This window comes from Sus scrofa, chromosome 6 (assembly GCF_000003025.6).
Source record: "Sus scrofa isolate TJ Tabasco breed Duroc chromosome 6, Sscrofa11.1, whole genome shotgun sequence".
In the NCBI taxonomy this organism is placed as follows: Eukaryota; Metazoa; Chordata; class Mammalia; order Artiodactyla; family Suidae; genus Sus; species Sus scrofa.
In genome coordinates this window covers 6,700,024-6,721,858 of record NC_010448.4, presented here as the reverse complement: position 1 = coordinate 6,721,858, position 21,835 = coordinate 6,700,024, and the positions used below count along the sequence as shown (strand labels likewise).

Genomic DNA, 21,835 nt, shown 5'->3' with positions numbered 1-21,835 from the left:
TCTCCCGCACCTGTGCGCCAGAGAACCCAAGTGGAGGCCCCTGGACCCAGGCCGCCAGGCCCCCAGGAGGGCCGCCGTCTCTGGCGACTCCCAGCCATGGCTCATGGCCCTTGGTGGGCCATTGGGGACCCTGTAACTAATAACAAGGGAAGCTTCAGGGATTGAAACTAACAAGTGGCAGAGGGCAGGGCAGCCTGGGGAGGAGCGCAGGCTCTCGTGGGCTTTCTTGACAGTAATCGGAGAGCACAATTACTGGGGACCTACCAGCTTCGGGAGCTGTGCCGGGGGCTCTGTGTGTGCTCTCTTGCAGTCTTCTCGAAGGTAGGCCCATCTTGGAGGAGCAGAGAGAGCAAAGGAGATGGTCTACAGCTAGAAGCAGGCACAGCTGGGATTTGAACCCAGTGTGGGGGGTCTCTGAGCCCAACCGTCTTATTCTGAGAGGAGGTGGCACCACCTTGGGCCTAGAGAGGGTGGGGACATGGGCGGCATAGCAGGGCGGCAAGTCAGGGCAGCCCCAGGCAAGTGTCAGGCTCTTGTAGTGGCCTCTACTTTCCACAACCAGAGAGATCTCTGTGGAATAGACATGGGACATTTTGATCTGTTCTTTTTTCTTTTATTTTGTCTTTCTAGGGCCGCACCTGCGGCACATGGGGTTCCAGGCTAGGGGTCGAATCAGAGCTACAGCTGCCGGTCTATGCAACAACCGCAGTGACATCAGATCTAAGCCACGTCTGTGACCTACACCACAGCTCATGGCAGCGCCGGATCCTTAACCCACTGAGCGACAGGGATCGAACCTGCGTCCTCATGGATGTTAGTCAGATTCTTTTCCACTGAGCCACGATGGGAACTCCCCTGGTCTATCTTTTAAATAAATTTTCATTAAAGGAAAACACACTTACGGAAAAGTGCACAGGTCAGAAGAGTGCTGCTGGATGAATTCTCAAAAATGCTCACAGAATTGATCCGTGTGACCACCCAGATCAAGACACAGAGTTTGCTCACCTCCCTGGAGATTCCCGGCCCCTCCAGTGTCTGCACACACACCCCCTACCCACCCCCGGAAGCCACTTCCCTGCCTCTAGCAGCATAGATTAGTCTTGCATGAATCTGAACTTCAAGCACATGGAGTCATCCAGGCTGAACTCTTCTGTGTCTGGCTCCTTTGGCTCAAAGTTACGTTTGTAAGATTTATCTGTGCACTACATAGCATCCTGTGTGGTAGTAATCTATTCATTTGCTTTGCTGGATAGTGTTGCGTTAAATGAATAGACTATTAATTTCTTCATTCTTCTATGGATAGATATTTCCAGGTTGGGCCTGTTAGGAATAGAACCGTTAGAAACATGTCTCTGGGTGGCCATGTTTATATCCTTTTGAGAGCAGGCCAGAGGGCACCTGTTTTCCATAGTGGTCCAAACCGCTTTATACACCTGCCAGCAGTATACAAGAATACTAAGGCAGGACATTTAAAAATTGCATTTATTAAGGTTGTCTTTCAATAGCAAAAAGAAATCTAAAAGAATTTCTGCCAAGACCAGCTCAGCAGGTCGGGGCTGAAGAACGGGTGCTGTGAAACTTAAGGAAAAGAGTTAAAACAAGACACAGAGACATTTATCTTAAGTAAAGGTGGGAACCGGGGGACTCAAGGTCTCAGGGACCGAGAGCCCCGCCTCAAGAAACCAGACTGCTTTTATTGTGCCCTTTAGGATGACGTCAAGTGAGGAGGGGGCTAAAGGTGGAGGATATAGGTTTGGTTTTGGTTTTGTAAGTTCTTTTATTATTTTAAAAGTCACATAGCTGGTAGATGGTTAAGCTTTTACTCTGACCTTTAGGCATTTACAGTCATTAGCATTTGAGGAAGCTTGACGTTAGCTATCTGTGCAGAGCATTCCAGAGAATCCTCACTGTGCTTCTGCAAACGCAAACCTAGGCAACCAGGCACAAACGCAGGCCACCCAGCAGTGCCTAGGTTTGCACCTTGGTTCTCTTTGCTGATGCATATTCTGCCAATGACCCTTCATAAACCCCTTGGGGCCATGAGGTTCCTCTTTCTCTTATTCTTTAGAGGACGTATCATGTTTGGGCAAGCGGCGTGCCCGACTGCACAGGTCCAGCGTGCCTAGACCAACGCATTATGTGCTCATTCAGCTGACCCTGTGAATAACTTATGCCTTTAGGTCCTTGTTCTTAAGCTTAAGTCGTTCACCAGCACTCCGACTGTTTTTCAAGCAGGAAGATGGGGTAAAGTAAAGCAGGACAAGATGGAGTTTTCAGCATAGACGCTAAGAAAATACTGTAGAAACATGTCTCGCGACAAATTGCCAGTGGAAATCCCGCCGTGGCACAGTGGGTTAGGAATCCGACTGCAGGAGGTCAGGTCGCTGGGGAGTGCGGGTTCGATCCCTGGCCCAGCGCAGTGAGTTAAAGGACCCGGGATTGCTGCAGCTGCCGCACGGCTCTCCCTCTGTCCCCGTGGGACTTCCCTACACCACAGGTGCGGCCACTTAAAAAAAAAAAAAAAAAATTCCCACCGTCCATCAACCTCTTTTAACACTTTTTAAGTTAAAAAAAAAAAAAAAATCGAGCTATAGCCTATACATAACACCATGTACACTTCTTATCTTTTGGGTCAGGTGAGTTTTGATTGTTGTATTCACCTGAATGGCCTCCCAGGCTCCCGTCACTGCAGACAGGCCCCTCCTGCCCCCTTTCCAGTCCGGCCCTTGCTGCCCAGATAGCCCGTTAGCATCTAAGACAAATGAGAGTTACACGTGTTCTGAAAAGCAGAGAAACATCCAAAATGCACAGCCCCTCTTCCCTCAGGTCCTTTTCCCCAAAGGTGGTCCCGTTAGTTTATGGGACTCTTCAGAAGGTTTTGATGAAAATTCCTTTTTAAACACTGCACACATTTTATTAGCCACGCTGGGTGCGCCTCGCTCCTTTACCCGTAATTATGCATCATGGTTGCGCTCGCACAGCCCCTGCAGATCTACTTCGCTTCGTTTTACGGTTTTGGAGTATTTCATGCAGACAAGGATCAAGCCGGCTGGGCCTTTAGGTCTTTCAGTAAAACCCTGTGGTCCGATGGGAATCTCAGTTTCTGCAAGAAGGGACAGGTGTTGCTAAGCGCCCCCCCATCCACAGACCCGAGGCAGAGAGAGGCATGGGTGCTTGGTCCTGACCCCTAGGTCCCTCTAACCATCCCACTCGAGCGGTCAGGAACGTGGAGCCCCCCTGCCCCTGCCACAGAGCGGGGAGCAGAGCAGCTGGGTCTGCGCCGTATCCCAGGGACCCCTCCCTGGGCCTGCGGCTGCCCCAGCCCCTCCGGCACGAAGGCCGTCCCTGGGCCTCAAGGGTGATGTGTGGCAGCCGGCTCTCTCCAATCCGCCAGGAAAGAGGTGCATTTGTGGGTTGTTTCTCTTTCCCAGACGGGGAGGGGGGAACCGGGGCTTCAGGCGTGTCATCCCACACTCCCACGCACGCGTTGATGGGCCGATGAGTCACCGCCCCACACAAGGAAGTTTAGCACGTAAATGCTTTGCGGGTACACTTGTTTTTTGCCCTTTAAGGCAGAGGGTTTTTTTCTTCCTCCCTTTCTCTTTCTTCACTAAGTCTTTAAAACGTTCATGCGAGGCAGTCTCTTGACCAGGAAGACCTTCTGATGTGTGGGGTATGCAGGCCCCTTCAGCTGCTGGGAGGTGGGTGGCGAGCCTCTGAGCTGGGGTGCAGGGCAGCTCTCAGGGGGCCGTGGCGGGGGCTGGCCTCGGAGGGGAGGGTGGCCTGCCCAGCTGGGTTTGCCTCCGAGGCTCCTGCCGGCCTGTTGGCTCGGAGACAAGGCCAAACAGAGCCTCAGAAAAGAGCAGCGCCTGTCCCCACAGAGGGGACAGAAAATCCCCAGCAGGCAACCAACTCTCAGGATGGAAAGGGGTTTGGGAGAGAGGCTGATTGATCAAGGGCACAACTCTGTGGCCCTGGGGGCCATCGCCCCCACCCTGCTCCCCAGAGGACCCCACTGCCCTTCTAGAACCCTGAAGGTTGTGTAGAAAGCTCTGAAACACACAGAGGGCCCTTTGCAGAGTCCTGAAGCCACCTGCATGGAGCCTGTGGCTGCCCTGACGGAGCCAGCGACCGTGGCGGCCGGAGGCCACAGTGGTTTGTGATGGGTGGGTACTGAGAAAACAGCAGGGACCAGGCGGGCGCGTGGACGAGAGCCTTTGGCAGAGCGGAGTGAATCTCACCTCTGGGCTGCAAAACAGATTCTGGGAGCACATCAGCCCTAAAAAGCACACCCAGGAGGTCAGGCTGAGCAACAGTGGCCAAAGGCGGTGGACTGAGGCAGACCAGACTGTGGTGCCCGCTGGTTCTGAAGCCCCTGTCATCGTCTGCACTGAACTTTCCGTCTAGCATGGGCTCTGTTCCCTTTCTGGCCTCTCCATCACCACGGACCAGGGGGTTTGAACCATAGCCCAGTGGTTGTCAAAGGGGTTCCCGGATCAGCAGCGTCCACACGGCCTGGGAGCTTACTAGGAATGCAGATCTTCTGTCTCAGACGCTGGAAGGTGGGGGAGGAGAGTGTAACACACGGGGTGTCTGACACGCCTCCAGAAGACTGATGCGCACGGCAGTCGGAGAGCCCGTGCGCTAGCTTGAAGAAAGGCGAGAGAGCGGGAGACATTTATTTAGTGCCTGCTGTTTTCCAGCCACTGACTGTTACCCCTCTTTAAGCCATGCAGTGTCCTAGGAGGTAGGATTCTGTCCCCATTTTGCAGACTGGAAGACTGACTCTCAGAGGAAATAACTTTCCCCTGTTACCTGAGCCAGAATCTAGCCCCAGGCCTGAGACTCCTCTGTCTCCCTTAGGCCCTGTGGCTGGGTCCCTCTCCACTGAAATCAAGCACAAATGGCTTTTGGATTCCACTTGCTTGGGTAGCTTGGACCTTGCCACCTTGAATGCCCTCGAAGTCCTACCCCTGGACTCGAACGTGACCTTCCCATGGGTCTGTCTGAGGGGTCTTCCTCTGCAAGGAGGCCCCTGGGACTCCTGCCCCGACCCAAGACCTGTACTGGGAAAAGCACCCTACCCGTGACTCAAGTGCCCCATCATTCCTGTGCACACCTTAATGTTCAGCCGTAGATGCATTCGAGAACTGGGTCCTTTTCTAGGGGCTTATAAATTACGCCCCTTTGTGGCAGGAGCCGTGGCTCCAGCCCAGAGCAGGCAGCCCGACAAGGAAGAGGGTCCTGCCACACACAAGAATGAACGGATCGGGTGCCCTTTGAAGCACTGCGAGCGCTTGATAAAGTTCTTAGTCAAATAAACAGCTGAGGCCCCTGTTGAGATGCTACTGTCTTGAAGCCAAGCAAGGGAACTCCTTATTTGGGATAGAGATTTCCCTTTATCGGGCCCCAGGGGAAACAGCCCTGAGCTGTCCTCTGCCTTTGTGGGGAGCAAGGCTCATTCGCAGGCCTCATTCTCCCCCACAGTAGAGGAGGAGTAGCGCCTGGTCCCATGTTTGCATGTTTTAATTGATTTGATAAGTTGCTGTCCATCAGGAGTGTTTCCTGTTAGATTAGCAAGCGGCCCCCACTGTGGTCTTCAGTATTTGGTTCAGTTCTGCACGGGGCCCCAGCACCAGCAACATCACCAGAAAAGTCGTGACAGGGAAATGAGGGGATCTTCTTAAATGAAGTGTTTTAATGGTGGGGGTTGTACCCAGGCCTTGGAGAGGCAGGACGAGTCTCTGCGTACATGAGAGCTGCGGGAGGATGGTTGGGCTTGGTCTTGGGGACCGTGGGAGTATGTGCTGGACGGAGGGGCAGGCATTGGTCCCTGGAGAAGAGCTTTTGACACGGAATGCTGCCTGATAAGGGGCCGCCTATCTGATCGGGAGAGCACACAGCCACCGGTGGATGGTGGGCCAATGCCCAGTGGCCACAGCCGGAAAGATCATGTAGGGAATTTGCACAGAGGGCCGAGGTCAGGCAGGAGGACTTCTCTTTGCCGGCTTTTCATTTTCCGAATGTCTGTGCTGCCTTTGCCCAGTTAGCGTGAAAGTGCCTTAGAAAAACGCACAGCACCCCTAAAGTCTACGCTCATTGGTTTGGGGCGACGTCCACAGGTGTTAGGAGAGAAAAAGCAACATGTAGAGACCTATGTCTAGTGTGATGCCCTTTTTGGAAAGCAAAATTAGAAACAAAGCAGAAGCTGAGAACAATAGAAAAATCTCTGTATGTATTTGCATGTGATTATCTGTGGAGGGGGAGAAGGGTCTGAGTGGATGCGTACTGGGTGTTGACCGGGTATCTGGCACACGGCGTGGTTTTGTAAATAAGAGATGTGGGGGACACAGGCCCACCCATTCATGCTGCAATAGCAAGTGTGGCCGGAAAAGCTTGTAATATTTATTATATGGAGCCTTACAGGAAATGTGCACGGACCGCGAGGGCTGTCATGGTTTTAGCATGGATTCTAGGGTGGGGGAGGTGGGGGTGGCAGAGGTGAGGCTAAAAAACAGGCCAACATGTATAATATGGGCTAATTCATGTGTACTTTGATGTGAGTGGAGGCGCATGCGCACACGAGGAGAATCTGTGGTGGTCACCGGTGCAGGAATGGGCAGGCAGTGAGCCCACACCGCGAGCGCTTATGTTCTAGTGTCCAGTGAACGTGTGTCATTTCAAAAATAAAGTTATCGGAGTTCCCGTCATGGCTCAGCGGTTAACGAACCTGACTAGCATCCGTGAGGGTGTGGGTTCGATTCCTGGCATTGCTTGGTGGGTTAAGGATCCTGCGTTGCTGTAAGCTGTGGTTGGTGTAGGTTGCAGACGCAGCTCAGATCTGGCGTTGCTGTGGCTGTGGTGTAGACCAGCCGCTGCAGCTCCAATTCGGCCCCTCTCCTGGGAATCTCCATGGACCGTGGGAGCGGCCCTAAAAAGACGAAAATAAATAAGTTAAGTCATCCACTAGAATACTGCAACATCAAAAAGAATAGGATCTCAACAGACTTGTAATGACCACGGGGAAGGGGGAGGGAGTGGGATGGCCTGGGAATCTGGGATTAGTGGATGCCAACTATTACATTTAGAATGGATGGGCAGTGGGTCCCTGCTGTGCATACAGCACAGGGAGTTGTGTCCAGTCTCCTGGGGGAGAACATGATGCGGGCTGATACGAGAAAAAGAATGTATGTATTTCTATGAGTGGGTCCCTTTGCCGTACAGCAGAAATTGGCACAACATTGTAAATCAGCTATACAGGAAACAAACAAACAAAAAAGAATAGGATCTCAGATACTTTCCAGCTCCTAAGAATGTGGGATTCTGACCAGTTTAAGAATTCTATGGGAAGGACAATACCAATTCCATGATTCCAACTTCTGAAATCTTTGGGAATTTTTCCCCTTTCTTTTTAAATTTCTTTTCTTTTCTTTTTTTTTTTTTTTTTAGTATTTCTTCAGTTTCTCTTATACAGCAAAGTGGCCCAATCACACACAGTTCCCTGTGCTGTATAGTACAACCCCGTTATCCACCCTTTCCAAATGTAAGGGTTGCATCCAAAACCCTGAACTGCCCATCATCTCACTCCCTCCCCCACCCCCATCCCACCCCACGAACCACAAGTCCGCTCTCCTTGGCTGTGATCTGTTTCTGTTTTGTAGATAGGATCATCTGTGCCATACTTTAGGTTCCACAAATAAGCGATATCATGTGGTGGTTGTCTTTTTCTTTCTGGCTTCCTTCACTTAGTATGAGAATCTCTAGTTCCATCCATGGTGCTGCAAATTGCGTTAGTGTATCTTTTTATGGCTGAGTAGTATTCCATTGCGTATATGTACCACATCTTAATCCATTCATTTGTCGAAGGACATTTAGGTTGTTTCCATGTCTTGGCTATTGTAAATAGTGCTGCAGTGAATATAGGGATGCATATATCTTTTCCAATAAAAGTTTTGTCCAGGTATATGCCCAGGAGTGGGATTGCTGGAGCATATGGTAGTTCTCTATTTGGTTTTCTGAGGTATGTCCATATCCGTATTGTTTTCCGTAGCGGTTGTACCCGTTTACATTCCCGCAAACAATGAAGGGGGGCACTCTTTTCTCCACACCCTCTCCAGCATTTGTTATTTGTTGACCTGTTAATGATGGCCATTCTGGCCAGTGTGAGGTGGTACCTCATAGTTTGGATTTGCATTTCTCTAATAATTAGTGATGTTGAGCATTTTTTCATGTGCCTGTTGGCCATCCATATGTCTTCTCTAGAGAATTGTCTATTTAGGTCTTCTGCCCATTTTTCATTTGGGTTGTTTGTTTTTTTGTTGTTGAGTTGTATGAACTGTTGGTGTATTTTGGAGATGAGGCTCTTGTCTGTTGCATCATTGGCAAAGAATTTCTTCCATTTTCTAGGTTGTGTTTTCATTTTTTTTTTTTTAATGGTTTCCTTTCCTGTGCAAAAGCTTTTGAGTTTAATTAGGTCCCATTGGTTTATCTGTGTCTTTGTCATTATTCTAAGAGGTGGATCAAACAAGATATTGCTGTGGTTTATGTCAGAGAGTTCTGCCTGTGTTTTCCTCTAGGAGTTTTATAGCATCTGGCCTTATCCATTTTGAGTTTGTTTTTGTGTATGGTGTTAGATAACGTTCTATTTTCATTTTTTCACATGTAGCTTCCCAGTTTTCCCAGCACCATTTACTGAAGAGACTGTCTTTCTTCTACTGTATATTCTTGCCTCCTTTGTCATAGATTAGTTGACCATAGGCACTTGGGTTTATTTCTGGGCTTTCTATCCTGTTCCATTGGTCTATATTTCTGTTTTTGTGCCAGTACCATATTGTTTTATAACTGTACCTTTGTAGTATTGTCTGAAATCAGGAAGCTTGATTCCTCCATTTTCATTTTTCTTTTTCAATATTGCTTTGACTATTTGGGGTCTCTTGTATTTCCACACAAATTTTAAAATACTCTGTTCTAGTTCTGTGAATAACGTCCTTGGTAATTTGATAGGGATTGCATTGAATCTGTGATTGCCATGGGTTGTATAGTCATTTTGACAGTATTGATCCTTCCAGTCCAAGAGCATGGTATGTCTTTCCACCTGTTTGTGTCGTCTTTGATTTCTTTCATCAGCGTCTTATAGTTTTCAGATGCATTTTCCCCAACCACAATGCTATGAGACCAGAAATCAACTACAAGGAAAAAAAAAACAAACAAAAACAGAAAAACAGCAAAAACCACAAACTCCAGGAAGCTAAACAGTATGCTCCTGGACGACCAATGGATCATTGAAGAAATCAAAGAGGAAATCGAAAGATACTTAGAGACAAATAACAATGAAGATAAAACAACCCAAACCTATGGGACACAGTAAAATCAGTTTCGAGAGGGAAGTTTATAGCAATACAATCTTATCTCAGGAAAGAAGAAAAAGCTCAAATAAACAACCTAACCTTACACCCAAAACAACTAGAGAAGGAAGAACAGATGAAGCCCCAACTTAGCAGAAGGAAAGAAACCGTAAAGATCAGAGCAGAAATAAATCAAAGGGAGACAAAGAAAACAATAGACACAGTAGAAAATGGACAGAACAGTGTAAATCAGCTATAATGAAAAATAAAAATAAAAATCATTATATGTTTAAAAAAACACTAGAGAAGATCAGTGAAACCAAAAGTTGCTTCTTTGAAAAGATCAACAGAATTGATAAACCATCAGCCAGACTCATCAAGGAAAAAAGGGAGAGAGCTCAAATCAATAAAAATGAATGAAAAGGGAGAAATTACGACTCCACAGGAATACAAAGGATCATAAGAGACTATTATAAGCAACTATATGCCAGTAAGATACACAGCCTAGAAGAGATGGACATATTCTTACAAAGGTACAACCTACCAAGACTGAACGAGGAAGACATTGAAAATGTGAGCAGAGCAGTCACAAGTACTGAAATCGAAAATGTGATTAAAAACCTTCCAAAAACTAAAGTCCAGGACCTGATGGCTACACAGGCAAATTCTAGCAAACTTTCAGAGAAGAGTTAATACATGTTCTTTTGAAACTCTTTCAAAAAATAGCAGTTAGGAACACTCCCAAGCCCATTCTGTGAGGCCACCCTGATACCAAAACCAGACAAGGATACCACAAAAAAAAAGAAAATTATAGACCAATATCACTGATGAACATGAATGCAAAAATCCTCAACAAAATATTAGAAACTGAATCTAAATATATATTAAAAAATCATATACTCTGATCAAGTGGGATTTGTCCCAGGGACACAAGGATTCTTCAGTATCCACAAATCAATCAGTGTGATACACCACATCACCAAACTGAAAAATAAAAACCATATGATCATCTCAATAGATGCAGAAAAGGCTTCTGATAAAATTCAACACCTGTTTCAGATAAACTCCCCTAAGAGTGGGCATAGAGGGAATCTGCTTCAATATAATAAAAACCGTATATGAAAAACCCACAGCTAACATCATTCTCGATGGTGAAAAATTGCAAATATTTCCACAAAGATCAGGAACAAAACAAGGGTGTCCACTTTCACCACTGTGATTCAACATAGCTTTGGAAGCCCTGGCCACGGCAATCAGAGAAGAAAAAGAAATAAAAGGAATCCAAATTGGAAAAGAAGTAAAACTATCACTGTTTGCAGATTTCATGATACTATACCTAGAAAACCTTCAAGACAGCACCAGAAAATTGTTAGAGCTCACCAATGAGTTTGGCAAAGTTGCAGTCTACCACATTAATACACAGAAATCAATTGCATTTCTATATAGTAACAATGAAAGATCCGAAAGAGAAATCAGAGAAACCGTTCCATTTACCGTCACATCAAAAAAAAAAAAAAAAAAAAAACAAAAACAAAAACAAAAACAAAAAAAAAAACACCTAGGAAGAAACCTACCTAAAGAGACAAAAGACCTATACTCTGAAAACTACTAGTGTCTTTATGTCTTTTACTTAAATGTACAACCTATGTCTGTGGCTTCCTGCAACAATTTGAAATATCATGGGTACAGCGGAAGCTCCTCCTTGGCCCCCTGCTGTCCTCCCTCAAGCCGCTTACTTCCCTGTCAGAGATGACTGTCATCAGCCTGACATGTGTTGTGTGTCTGTGTGTGTGTGTGTGTGTGTGTGTGTGTTTGCTTCTACATTTAACGGTGGCTTATGGGGGTGGAATCCACGGCAGGTCGCTGGCTCGTATCTGCTGTCTAGTGTCACACTGCCCGTGACCATGTTTGAGCATTTCCCTATTGATAGACATTTACGAGTTTCTAGTCACCTTTATTTTTGCTCACAAGTTTACTCTCTTGAGTTTTCCGATAGCCCAGCAGGTTGAGGATCCAGTGTTGTCACTCCTGTGGCTCGGGTGGTTGCTGTGGCCTGGGTTTGATTCCTGGCCCAGGAATTTACATATGTCACAGGCACAGCCAAAAAGAAAAAGTTGACTATCTGTAATTGATGTCCTATTGAGTCAGTAGCTGCCATTTATTGAGCACCTATGAGGTGCTGGGCATTCAGCATACAGGGCCACATTTTAGCTTGTCAATAGCTGTAAGAGGCAGGTGCACCTGTTATCCGCATGTTGCAGATGAAGAAACTAAGGTTCAAAGAGGTGACATGATTTGCCTGAGGCTGTGCAGCCTAAAAGTAACAGAAGTCTGAATGCAGAGGTGCCCCACCCTGCACGCACCTGTGGGCCAAAGCAGGGCCCTGCCTGAGCCTCTGAGTAGCCAGGAGTGGGCTGGCTGGTGGCGGGAAGCTCGTGAGCAAAGGCAGCGAGGGTGTAATGTCAGGTGTGCTGAGCAGGAGCCGCCCCCCTAGCCCCTGGGGTTAGGCTGTGTGGAGACGGGAGAGCATTTCCAGAAGCTCAGAGCAGGTCTAGGGCTGTGCCTGTGTGCACAGGGCATGGTCTCTGATCGACTGTAACTCAGGACAGTGAGGTGCCCTGGTTCAAACAGCTGCTTTGACCCGGAGCAAGTGACCACTCCCTGTCCTTTGGAGTCTCAACTCCCCCTCCCTGAGTTTCTAGCAAGCACCTTCTCCTTTCTGTCTCTGTGAATCTGACTCCTCTCGGTGCCTCCTATAAATGGACTCTACAGTATTTGTCTTTTTGTGACCGGCTTTTTTCATTTGGCATAGTGTCCTCAGTGTTCATCCACGTTGTAGCAGTTGTCAGAATTCCCTTCCTTTTTATGGGTGAATAATATTCCATTGTATCTGTAGCCAACTTTTGTTTATCCTTTCATCTGCTTGAGTTGCCTCCACTTTTTGGCGATTGTGAATAATGCTGTGTGCCATTTGGTATTTAAATGTACTTGGAAATATATCAATGCCCAGAGTTCCCTGGTGACCTAGTGCTTAAGCACTCAGCATTGTGTGTGTGTGTGTGTGTGTGTGTGTGTATTTATATGCCTATATGTATATAACTGAATCACTTTGCTGTACACCTGAAACAGTGTAAATCAAATACACTTCAGTTTTATTTTGTTTTGTTTTAAAAAGGGAGCTCCGTTTGCTCTGATCCAGAGCCCAACTCGTGATTCCTCTTTGCTGAGGATCCTACGCCAGCCCTGAGCTACCGTCCTACCTGAATTCCATCTGCCGATTCTCTGGGCATCTGTGCAGCTCCTCGCGACATCACTGATGTCCCAGGTGCCCAGGTGTGCAGCCATCCCGCCCAGCGTTTCCTGGAGCAGCACAGAACCAGGGGCTTATGCTCTTGGGTCATGGGCTGGGGGCAGGCATCGAGAGTAGATGCCAGTGTTGCCAGCCCCGAGGTAGCAAGGAAGGGACAGGAGGTCAGTTCTTCCCCAGAAAGAGAAAGCCCACCTGATTCCAAGCCGAGGGTAAGCTGGAGAGGCTGCTGAGAGCAGGGCCTCCAGCTGCCACCTCCCTAAGTTAAGGGATGGGAAAGTCAGCCCAAATGGCTGAAGCGGCAGAGTGACCCGGAGCCAGGCTCCCGGACCCACCTTGCTTGCCTGCTTTCCAGCTGCTCGAGTTTCCCATAACAAAAGTACACTAACTGGATGGCTTAAAACAATAGGAATTTAGCCTCTCACTCTTCTGCGGCCACAAGTCCACAGTCAAGGTGTTGGCAGAGCCCTGCTCCCTCTGAGCCCCCAAGGGAGGTTCTTGGCTCCCCCAGCTTCTAGTTGCTGCCACTAGAAATACCCAGTCTCTGCCTTCACCCTCACCTGGCCTTCTCTCCCTGTGTACGTGCATGTCTTCACCTGGCCATTTTTAAGGACACCAGGGGTTCAATTTAGGGCCCACCCTAATCCGGCATGGCCTCGTTTTTCACTTGATTGCGTCTGTAAAGACTTATTTCCAAATAAAGCCACATTCACAGATACCAGGGGTTAGGACTCAGACCTATCACTTGGGGGGACGTAACACCAGCCGTGTGACCTCAGGCAGGGTGTTTATCCCCTGGTGCCCCCTCCTGTGTATCTTGGGGACAGAGTGAACGTGTCTGCCTCCCAGTGGGGAGTGGAAGAGCCCCTCGGGTAGGGTTCAAGAGCATCAGTCGTATCTGGAAGCTACTGTAAAGTGCTGACTCCCAGGCCCTTCTGGCTCCCCTGAGTTGGAATCTGCCTTCTCACAAGCGCCACCCCCTCGCCCCCCCACCCCCCGCCCCCTCCACCCCCCATGGTTCCTGTATTGAAGCTCACAGGGGAGGGAAAGGGTTTGCACAGAGCTGGCAACAGTGGGAGCACTTCATCCATGTTGGCTGTTATTTCTGATTTTTTTTTTTCTGCTGCCCTCGGCGGTTGCAGCCAACACACACAACGGTGAAGAAACCAACAAGGCATGATCCCTGCCCCCAGGGAGCCAGAGCTCAGTGAGGAAAGCAGCCACCTAGAATTTTCTTGGTGCAGAGACACGGTTTCATGTGATGACTGGGTTTTGCCAAGGATGCGGCAGGCCCTGAGTGCCAGGGAGGCTGTGGTACCCAGCTGTGCACCTGGCACCAAGGCCAGTTCATCTCCTCCTCAGCCAGATGCGTGGTTGCCCAGGCAACCAGCTGATGCTCCAGAGATGATGAGCGGGACACTGTGCCCGAGTTTCTGCCGTTTCCTTGGAAGCAGTAACGGCTGCGGGGAGACCGCCCGCAGCGGGCGCTTAGAGAGCAGAATGCCAGACTCTTCCTCCTCTTTCAGACAAATTGCCCGTCTCCCCAGGACCCGGCTTTCCAGGCAGATGTCAGCTGGATGCCCAGCTGCAGCCAGTCTGGAACTGCCCCTGGGCTCAACTCCCCAACTTAAAGGCTTCTTGTTCATTTCAGAAGGAGGTGGCAGCATCGATCAAGGCAGGAAAAGCACTCAGATGTGTCTCTCAGCACAGTGGTCGGGGCCTCGGGGTCCAAAGCTGGACCAAGGCCCCAACTTCAGCTCTGGCTCTTAAGAGATACTTGACTTCACCTCTCTTGGCCTCAGTTTTCTTATCTATAAAATGGAGCGAATGACACTGCTCACATTGTCCAGTGGCTGTGACAATTTTAGAATTTGTGTGTATAAAGCCCCTTCACACAGGGGTGGTCTAGCGAGCGCCCTCCAGTGCGATAACAGTTAATGCTCTTGTGTCACTTGTCACAACCTATTTTGCAGGTAGTGGTCCCTGGATATGGTGAGCTCTGGGCACGTGGCGGCCGGTATTGTCAGAATGAGTGGCTTTGTTGGAATAAGTTGAGCCATGCCTTACCCTCCAGCCGACAGGGCAGTGCCAGGGCTAGGCTTGTGTTTCCTTTTGTGTCCCTTCCTCCACTCCCTGCTCCTCCTAGAGCCCAGGCCCCACTCAGAGTGGATGTCCTGACACCCATCCTAGAAAACCCAGGCCCCTGGAAGGATATTCATGGATTAATCCATCAGCTGAGTACTTGGACCAGCAGTAACAGTTCAGGAACTGAATTGGCTCAGCTGGGGTCTCTGTGCAGGATGCAGATGGAGGCTGAGAGGTTATGAACTGGTCTTAGGGTGATGGTCAAGACTTGAGGGCCAAATGGGCAGTTGAGAGATGACTCAAGGGCCAGTCACAGGCCTGGGTTGTATCTGAAGGCAAAGTGATGCTTGATGGTCAAAGGCTTTCACGGAAGCCATTCTGGAAGACTAAAGAGAACGTCAAAAATGCACCCCCCTGAGTGTCGGGGGCCCCCAGAAGCCCCCTGGCTTAGCGGGGATGGTGAGTTACCTGGCACGTTCAGCATCCCCAGCCTCGGCGAGTCTTGAAAGAGTGAGGCCATCAAAAGCCCCCACCTGGGAATCAGGGAAGCCAAAGAAGTCCCCCTCTTGGTCATTCTCCCTGTATGCAAGGGGCGCTCAGGGACAGCCCCCGTAGACCCCAGGGGGCAAGTTGGAGGAGATGGGCAGGGTGCCACTGACACACTGGCCCCAGCAAATCAGCGTTGCCTGAGTTACGGGAGAGGCAGTGAGCACACCGCTGGTCCTCTGTGGCGTGAGCAACAGAGGGAACTCCAAGACCTGAGGAGAGCCTGCCCAGCAGAACTTTCTGCGGTGGTGATAGTGTTCTCTTTCCGCGCCGTCTGGTGTAGCAGCCACTGGCCACATGTCTCGCAGCTGGAAGATGGCTAGTGGGACCAAAGCACTGACTTTTTAGCCATGTTTCATTTTTATTAGATTCCCTGGAAGTGGCCACTTGGGGCTCTCATGCTGAGCAGCACAGCTGGGGGACATCCCCTGGAAAGAAGTCGTCAAAGCCAGCCGGGCTCCCGCCAGGCTCCTTTTGCTCAGCGGCTCCAAGAGCTCCCTTGCAGCCTTTCCTTTAATGATGGGTGGGGGGAGCATGCGTGCTTGTGCGAGCCTCCTCGGAGGCTGCGGCAGGCGGCAGCGCGGCAGCCCCAGCACAGGGAGGCGTGCTTCCAGCACGTTCTGAGTCACACCTCTCCTGGCGAGGGGCACCTTCCCGGTGACAGCTTGTCTCCCGTGGAGAAGCCACCAGGCTCTGCTCTCCGAGGCCGGAGAACCCGGGCGTCTGTGGCCGCCTGTGCTGTGGGAGCCGTTGCTGGAGAGATGGCGGCTGTTGCCCAGGTAACGCCCCTCCCAGCCGGCCGCGCAGAGGGCGAGGGCTGCAGTGGAGTGGCTGGCTCTTCCGCATGCACGGGAGGCGGGAGGCTCTTCCTGCCAGGCGCTGTTGTTTCAGGGGCGGGTGGGGCTTAGTCACAGATACCAGCAGCCCTCCTAAGTCCTGCCTGCTCTGGATCACTCACCCTCAGGACTTGGTAGGTGCTAACAATGAGAGCTGCTCTTTAGCCAGGAGGGGGGCTAAGTGTAGCTGTCATCTGGTGGAACAGGCACAGCAAGCCTTTGATAGTGGTTGTTCTCCTCCCACGTTGCAGGCGAGGAAAGTAAGGTGCCGGGAATAGCCTGTAAGTTCCGTGAGCGCTGGGGCCTCTCTGCTTTGCTCAGCATGGGTGTCCTGAGCGCCGAAGCCCATGCTTGGCCCCCCACAGTGCAAGGTTCCGGTCATTATTGTAGGGCGATTGGCTCGATGGATAATGCGCGGGTAGGTGATGGATGGGTAGGTGGCTCGGTGGTGGGGCGGATGGATGGGAAGATGGATTAAGTGAATGGGAGGATGTGTGAATGAAGCAGAGCTGCGATGTGAACTGAAGGCTGCCGGTTGCAAAACCTGCGCTCCCACCACGAACTGCCTCTGGCTTTGCTTCAGGTCCCCCACCTGCCTGGGTTGGGATTTCTTTTTAAAACGTCTTAATTTTACGGTGAATTACATACCGTAACCCCCCCCCCCATTGTCAGCGTATGATTCGGTGGTTTTAATAAAGGTGTACAGTTGGAGAGTATTTCCATCGTCCTAAAAGGCGCCCTCATATCTGTGAGCAGTCTAATCGCTATTGCCAGCCCCCCACCCCGGGCAATAACTCTTTCACTTTCTGTCTCTATCAATTTGCCTTTTCTAGACATTTCATATAAAAGGAATCATCCGCTATGTCTTTTGCATCTGGCTTCTTCCACTTAGCAGAAGGTTTGTGAGGCTCCTCTGTCTCGTGGCATGCAGGAGTAGTTCCATCCTTTTTACTGCCAAATACTATTCCATTGTCTGGATATACCATGTCCTGCTTACCCATTCATCAGTTGATGGACATCTGGGTTGTTTCCAGTCTGGTGCTGCTGTGAATAATGCTTCCGTGGCCACTGGTGTGCGTGTCTTTATGTAGAATCTGTTTTTATTTCTCTTGAATAGATTTCCAAGAACAGAATTGCTGGGTCATATGGTAAATTTGTTGAACGTTTTAAGAGACTGTCAGACTGTTTCCCGACGGTGCTGTCCTGATTCTTGGTCCCGGCTGCAGTGCACGGGGATCCCAGCTTCTCCACAACCTTGGCGACCCTTGGTGACATCCTTTCTTTTGGTGACAGCCAGCCTGGCGGGGTGGAGCCATGTCTCTTAATGGTCTGAGCCTGCGTCTCCCTGACGGCTCGTTATCCTGACCTGCGTTGTGCTCTCACTTCTTGGCTGGGCTTGACCTTTTCAGCCGTGGGTTGGTGACCTTTTTCTTTAAAGGCTCAGATCACAAATGTTGGGGGCTGTCTGGCCCACATTCAATTCTGTCACATATTCTTTGTTCAAATGGATCCGGCAGCCCATCCACGCCAGACATGGCAAGAGGCTACCCACCCCTCCCAGTGAAGCGGGCTCCGCAGAAGGTCCACACTGCACAGCCAGGGGCTGGGCTCCTGGGAGTCGGGGTTCTCGAGGCGCGTCCCCATCCTGGCCCCACCGTGATTCATCACCACATGAGCTCATCAGAGTTCCTGGGATGAAATGTGTAATTTGTCACCCACGGCAGAGAACCTGGGCCCCCACGGTCCTGGCAGGCCTCTCTCTGCCCTGTGGCTGCCCTGTGCCAGGGCTCAGAGCCTTTTCTGGTGATCAGCCACCTTCCTGTCACCTCTCAAACAAACTGGTCCTGCTGTACAGCACAGAGAACTCTATCCAATCACTTGTGATAGAACATGATGGCAGATAATATAAGAAAAAGAACGTGTACATGTGTGTGACTGGGGCACTTTGCAGTATAGCAGGAATGGACAGAACTTTGTAAATCAACTATAATAAATTTTTTTTCAAATTAACAAACCATCTGCCCTCAGGTCTCTGCCTGAGGGTCTGCTCCTGGGGCAGGTCCCCCCCAGGGTTGCTGTGAGGATGGACGGAGATGCTGCCCCAAAGCGCTCGGCATGGTGCCTGGTACGGTGTAGTACATGCTCATTAAACATGACCCCTTGTCCGCCGCTGGGAGCTTCTGGATTTGAGTGTAGCTTCTGTGACCACTCTCCCGGGGATCCCTCCTAAGCCAGGGCTCAGGTGCTCGTGGGAAGGCTTTGTCTAACCCAGTCCGTCGAGGGGGCTGTGTTGGTGAGCCCGAGGCTGGGGGTTCGCGGGAGGCTGTACTGGGGCTGACGGCGCCTGGGGACCTCGCCGTCTCGGTGCTCTCGGAGCGTGGAGAGCTGGGGATCTAGGGACGGTACTCACTGCCGCCCGCCCCCACGGGCAGGCTGTATTCAGCGGCGTTGCAAGGAGGGCCGGCTGGACAGTGTTTGCCCGGGATTAATGATCGCTCTTTCTAGGTTGTGGGATTTTGAGGCCTTTTTTCATTTATCCTCTTCCTTGTGCTTTTCAGCGGGGTTTAAATTTCTTGCAGTGAACATGCCTCATTTTCATGAAAAGAATGAAGTCATTATTCTTTCAAAAGTAAACAACTTGCAGCTGATTAGAAGAGAGGGCGCTTAAAGCCCAGGCCTCATTCTAGTCTAGAATCTACTGTGGGAAGACACCGCGGTACGCCGTGTGGTTTTCTCTGAGGCTTAATGTATGGTGCATTTCCGTGACTATTTCATGGTCATTTAAAAATTAAGCAATTCTCTGGGCACATGGCAAAACTGCACTCGTCTGGGACTCAGAGGAGCACTCGTCTTTGGGGATGAGTCAGGTTCTTGCCTTGGGAGGTGTCTCCACCGCCTGAGACTTTGCATAGACCGGGCAGTGCTCCCGGCTGACAGCGCTGGGGTGGGGAGGCGCTGGCTGACAGCATCTAGGAGGACCAAGGCTGGTTACCGTCCCCGGGAAGCCAGGGAGCTGGGGGCATCTTGTTGTGAAAGTCATAGTGGGAGTGCCCTGGTGGCTCAGTGGGTTAAGGATCTGGCTTTGTCACTGCTGGGGTACAGGTTCAAGTCCCTGGCCTGGAAACTTAGGAATGCCACGCATGCGGCCAAAAAAAAGAGAGAGAGACAGAGAAAGTCATGGGGTTCAGCAGAAACTGTGCCCATCTTCCTCGTCGAGTGCATTTACTGTTCACTGAACATGCTCCCCCCGCTGCCCCCCCCCCCCCAGAATTTGCCCTGCTTTTCCCCTGGTCCTTACAGGATCTAGAGTGATTGGCAAGTAAATGTTTCTACTCTTTCCTGTTCCCCACTTGCGGGAAGCTGTGCTGTCTTCACGTCAGCAGCTCGGAGACAGAAGGAGGGCGGGTGTTGGGGAGGCAGAGAGTGTGTGGAGGGAGGGGAGGGCGTGGAGATGACTTAAGACGGATCTGGGATGACGAGGGGGCATAGCTGAGGTGTGCCTCAGCGAAGAGGGTGATGGCAGTGGTGATGGGGTATGATTAGCACGTAAGAGGTTCCAGAAAATCGTGGAGTGTGAAAAAAAAAAAAAAAAAACGGCAGTAAGAAAACGGGATGCTGTCTGTATCACTGTGGGTTGTACATTTCACCCCTTCCGTTTTGCAAAAACGCTACCCGAGTTCCCTTTTTGTTGCTCTTTGGACTTTGCTTTTGAGTGTATCTCCTACAGACAGGGGAACCACATGGGTCCAAGATTTATAAGGGTTGGTTGCCCTCTTCACTTACGCAGAATCTACAGAATAGAAACTGAGGCTTAGTAGGTAAAATACTTTATAGGAAGAATCAGGGCTGTCTGATCCCAAAGTCTGCCCCCTGTTTCACACTCAGCGCAGTGAACGACTCGGTTTGATGCGAGCCGTGCCCCCCAAATGCTTCATTTTGGGCCTTGGGCTCCAAGACCCTTCGTGAGTCCTAACCCAGACACTAAGCGGTCGGGGAGAGCCTGGCAGCCGCGAGCTTGTCTTTGGCCCTCAGCTCCTCCTTCCTCATTCAGACTTGGGCTCAGAGATGGTGATGTGTCACCCAGCTGGCTGCTGGCTCAGTGACATTAAAATTAGGTTTTCCCCAAGGAGCAGAGCCCTTAATGAAGGCGTTTATCCAGTTAGAAAGAGAGACTCCAGGCGAGCTGGGCGGCCGTGGGGCAGGCAGCTGCGCTCTGGCTGGGACCTGGGCCTTCTGAGAGGGCTTCTGTTTCCATGATGTCAGAGGGCGGAACGCGCCAGGCCTCATATGGAGGGAGCCGCAGCCCCCGCCCCGGCCGCTCCCCAGCTTTGGATGTGGAGGTAAGAAGGCGCACGCTGAGGCCCTGCTGGGCTCGGTCCCCACCAGGCTGGGCTGAATTCCAGGCCCCCAGCCTCTCTGTCAGGTTCCTCAGCTGAGCACCGCTCTCCAGGGGGGCCTCTTAGAATCTGGATGAGCAGAAACAATGCCTCCAACCCAAAGAAAGTACCGTGGGGGGACTGCGGATGCTTCTGCTCTTACTGCATTTGAATTCTTGGGGAACAGGTTTAGCAGAAGATCTCATCCGGCGGAGAAGTATCTTCATTCTTTTTTCTTTTTTTGTCCACCCTGCGACATAGGGAGTTCCCAGGGATCAGATCCAAGCCACACCTGCGGCAACGCCAGATCCTTCACCTGCTGTCCTGGGCCAGGGATTGAGCCTGCGTCCCAGGGCTCCAGAGACACTGCCATTCCTGCTGCACTGCAGCAGAGACTCCCATTCTTTTTTGAAAGTCACTGAAAACAGAGTGGAAATTACTCTTTGCAGCCTTCACCTCGCAGCAAGGCTCGCCCTTCTCTGGGTGTCCGTGTCGGGTGATTCATGTGGGCAGGGCGGGGCCCACAGTCAGGCCCTTTGCATCCAGTGCGTCTGATTCTTGGCTCATCTAGTATCTTCCAGCCGTAACCCGTGTGGCTCTCTTGCTGTCTCCCATCCAGAAAAAGATTTACAAATACAAGAAAGTCCTAAGCAACCCGAGTCGTTGGGAAGTGGTCTTGAAGGAGATCCGAACCCTGGTGGACATGGCCCTGACCTCTCCCCTGCAGGACGACTCCATCAACCAAGCCCCGCTGGAAATCGTCTCGAAACTGCTCTCAGAGGTAACACACCCCCTTGGCTTGATTTTGTACTATGCGCGTGCACACACACATGCACATACCCCACGCACACACAACTTTGAAGTTTATCTTCGTTTACCTCCGCCGAGCGCCGCCCCGAACCAAGTGGCAGAACTGGATTGGGTTTGTGTGGCCCCCTGTCGCTGGAGGAGGTGAGCAGTCCCTCAGCAACACGGGGGATCCAGAAGGAGCTGTGCCCCCAGGGCTTCCAGCCGACTGTCCAGGGACCAAGGGAGGGTTGTTGCCGCCTTGCCGTGCCCCAAGACTGGACCAGGGACGGGCTCGAGCTGGGCTCTGGTGGTGATGCTGGTAGCCGCTTCCAGAATTCTCTTGTTCACTCCCAAAGAGAGCACGTGGGTGAAGGCCCCAGCCTGCCTTCCTGCACGCCTGGCGTTGGTCCCCTCCATCCCTCTCCCAACAGCCTCACCTATACCAGCTCACACAGGGTTTCTAAAATCCAGAGGTTTCCCCAAAGAATGGGAATTTTCAGGTTCTCTTTAAAAACAATCAGAAAATCTAGGGAGTTCCCCTTGTGGCTCAGT

The 21,835-nt window shown here is 50.7% G+C and overlaps 1 protein-coding gene across 1 annotated transcript in view; it reads left to right on the top strand.

Moving 5' to 3' along the window:
* Window positions 1-21,835, top strand: part of CMIP (c-Maf inducing protein) — a 228,638-nt gene that overhangs the window by 160,016 nt on the left and 46,787 nt on the right. Inside the window, exon 4 of the mRNA XM_021093761.1 lies at window positions 21,114-21,275. Within this exon, the coding sequence (XP_020949420.1) occupies window positions 21,114-21,275 (162 nt within the window). The remainder of the gene's footprint in view (window positions 1-21,113; window positions 21,276-21,835) is intronic.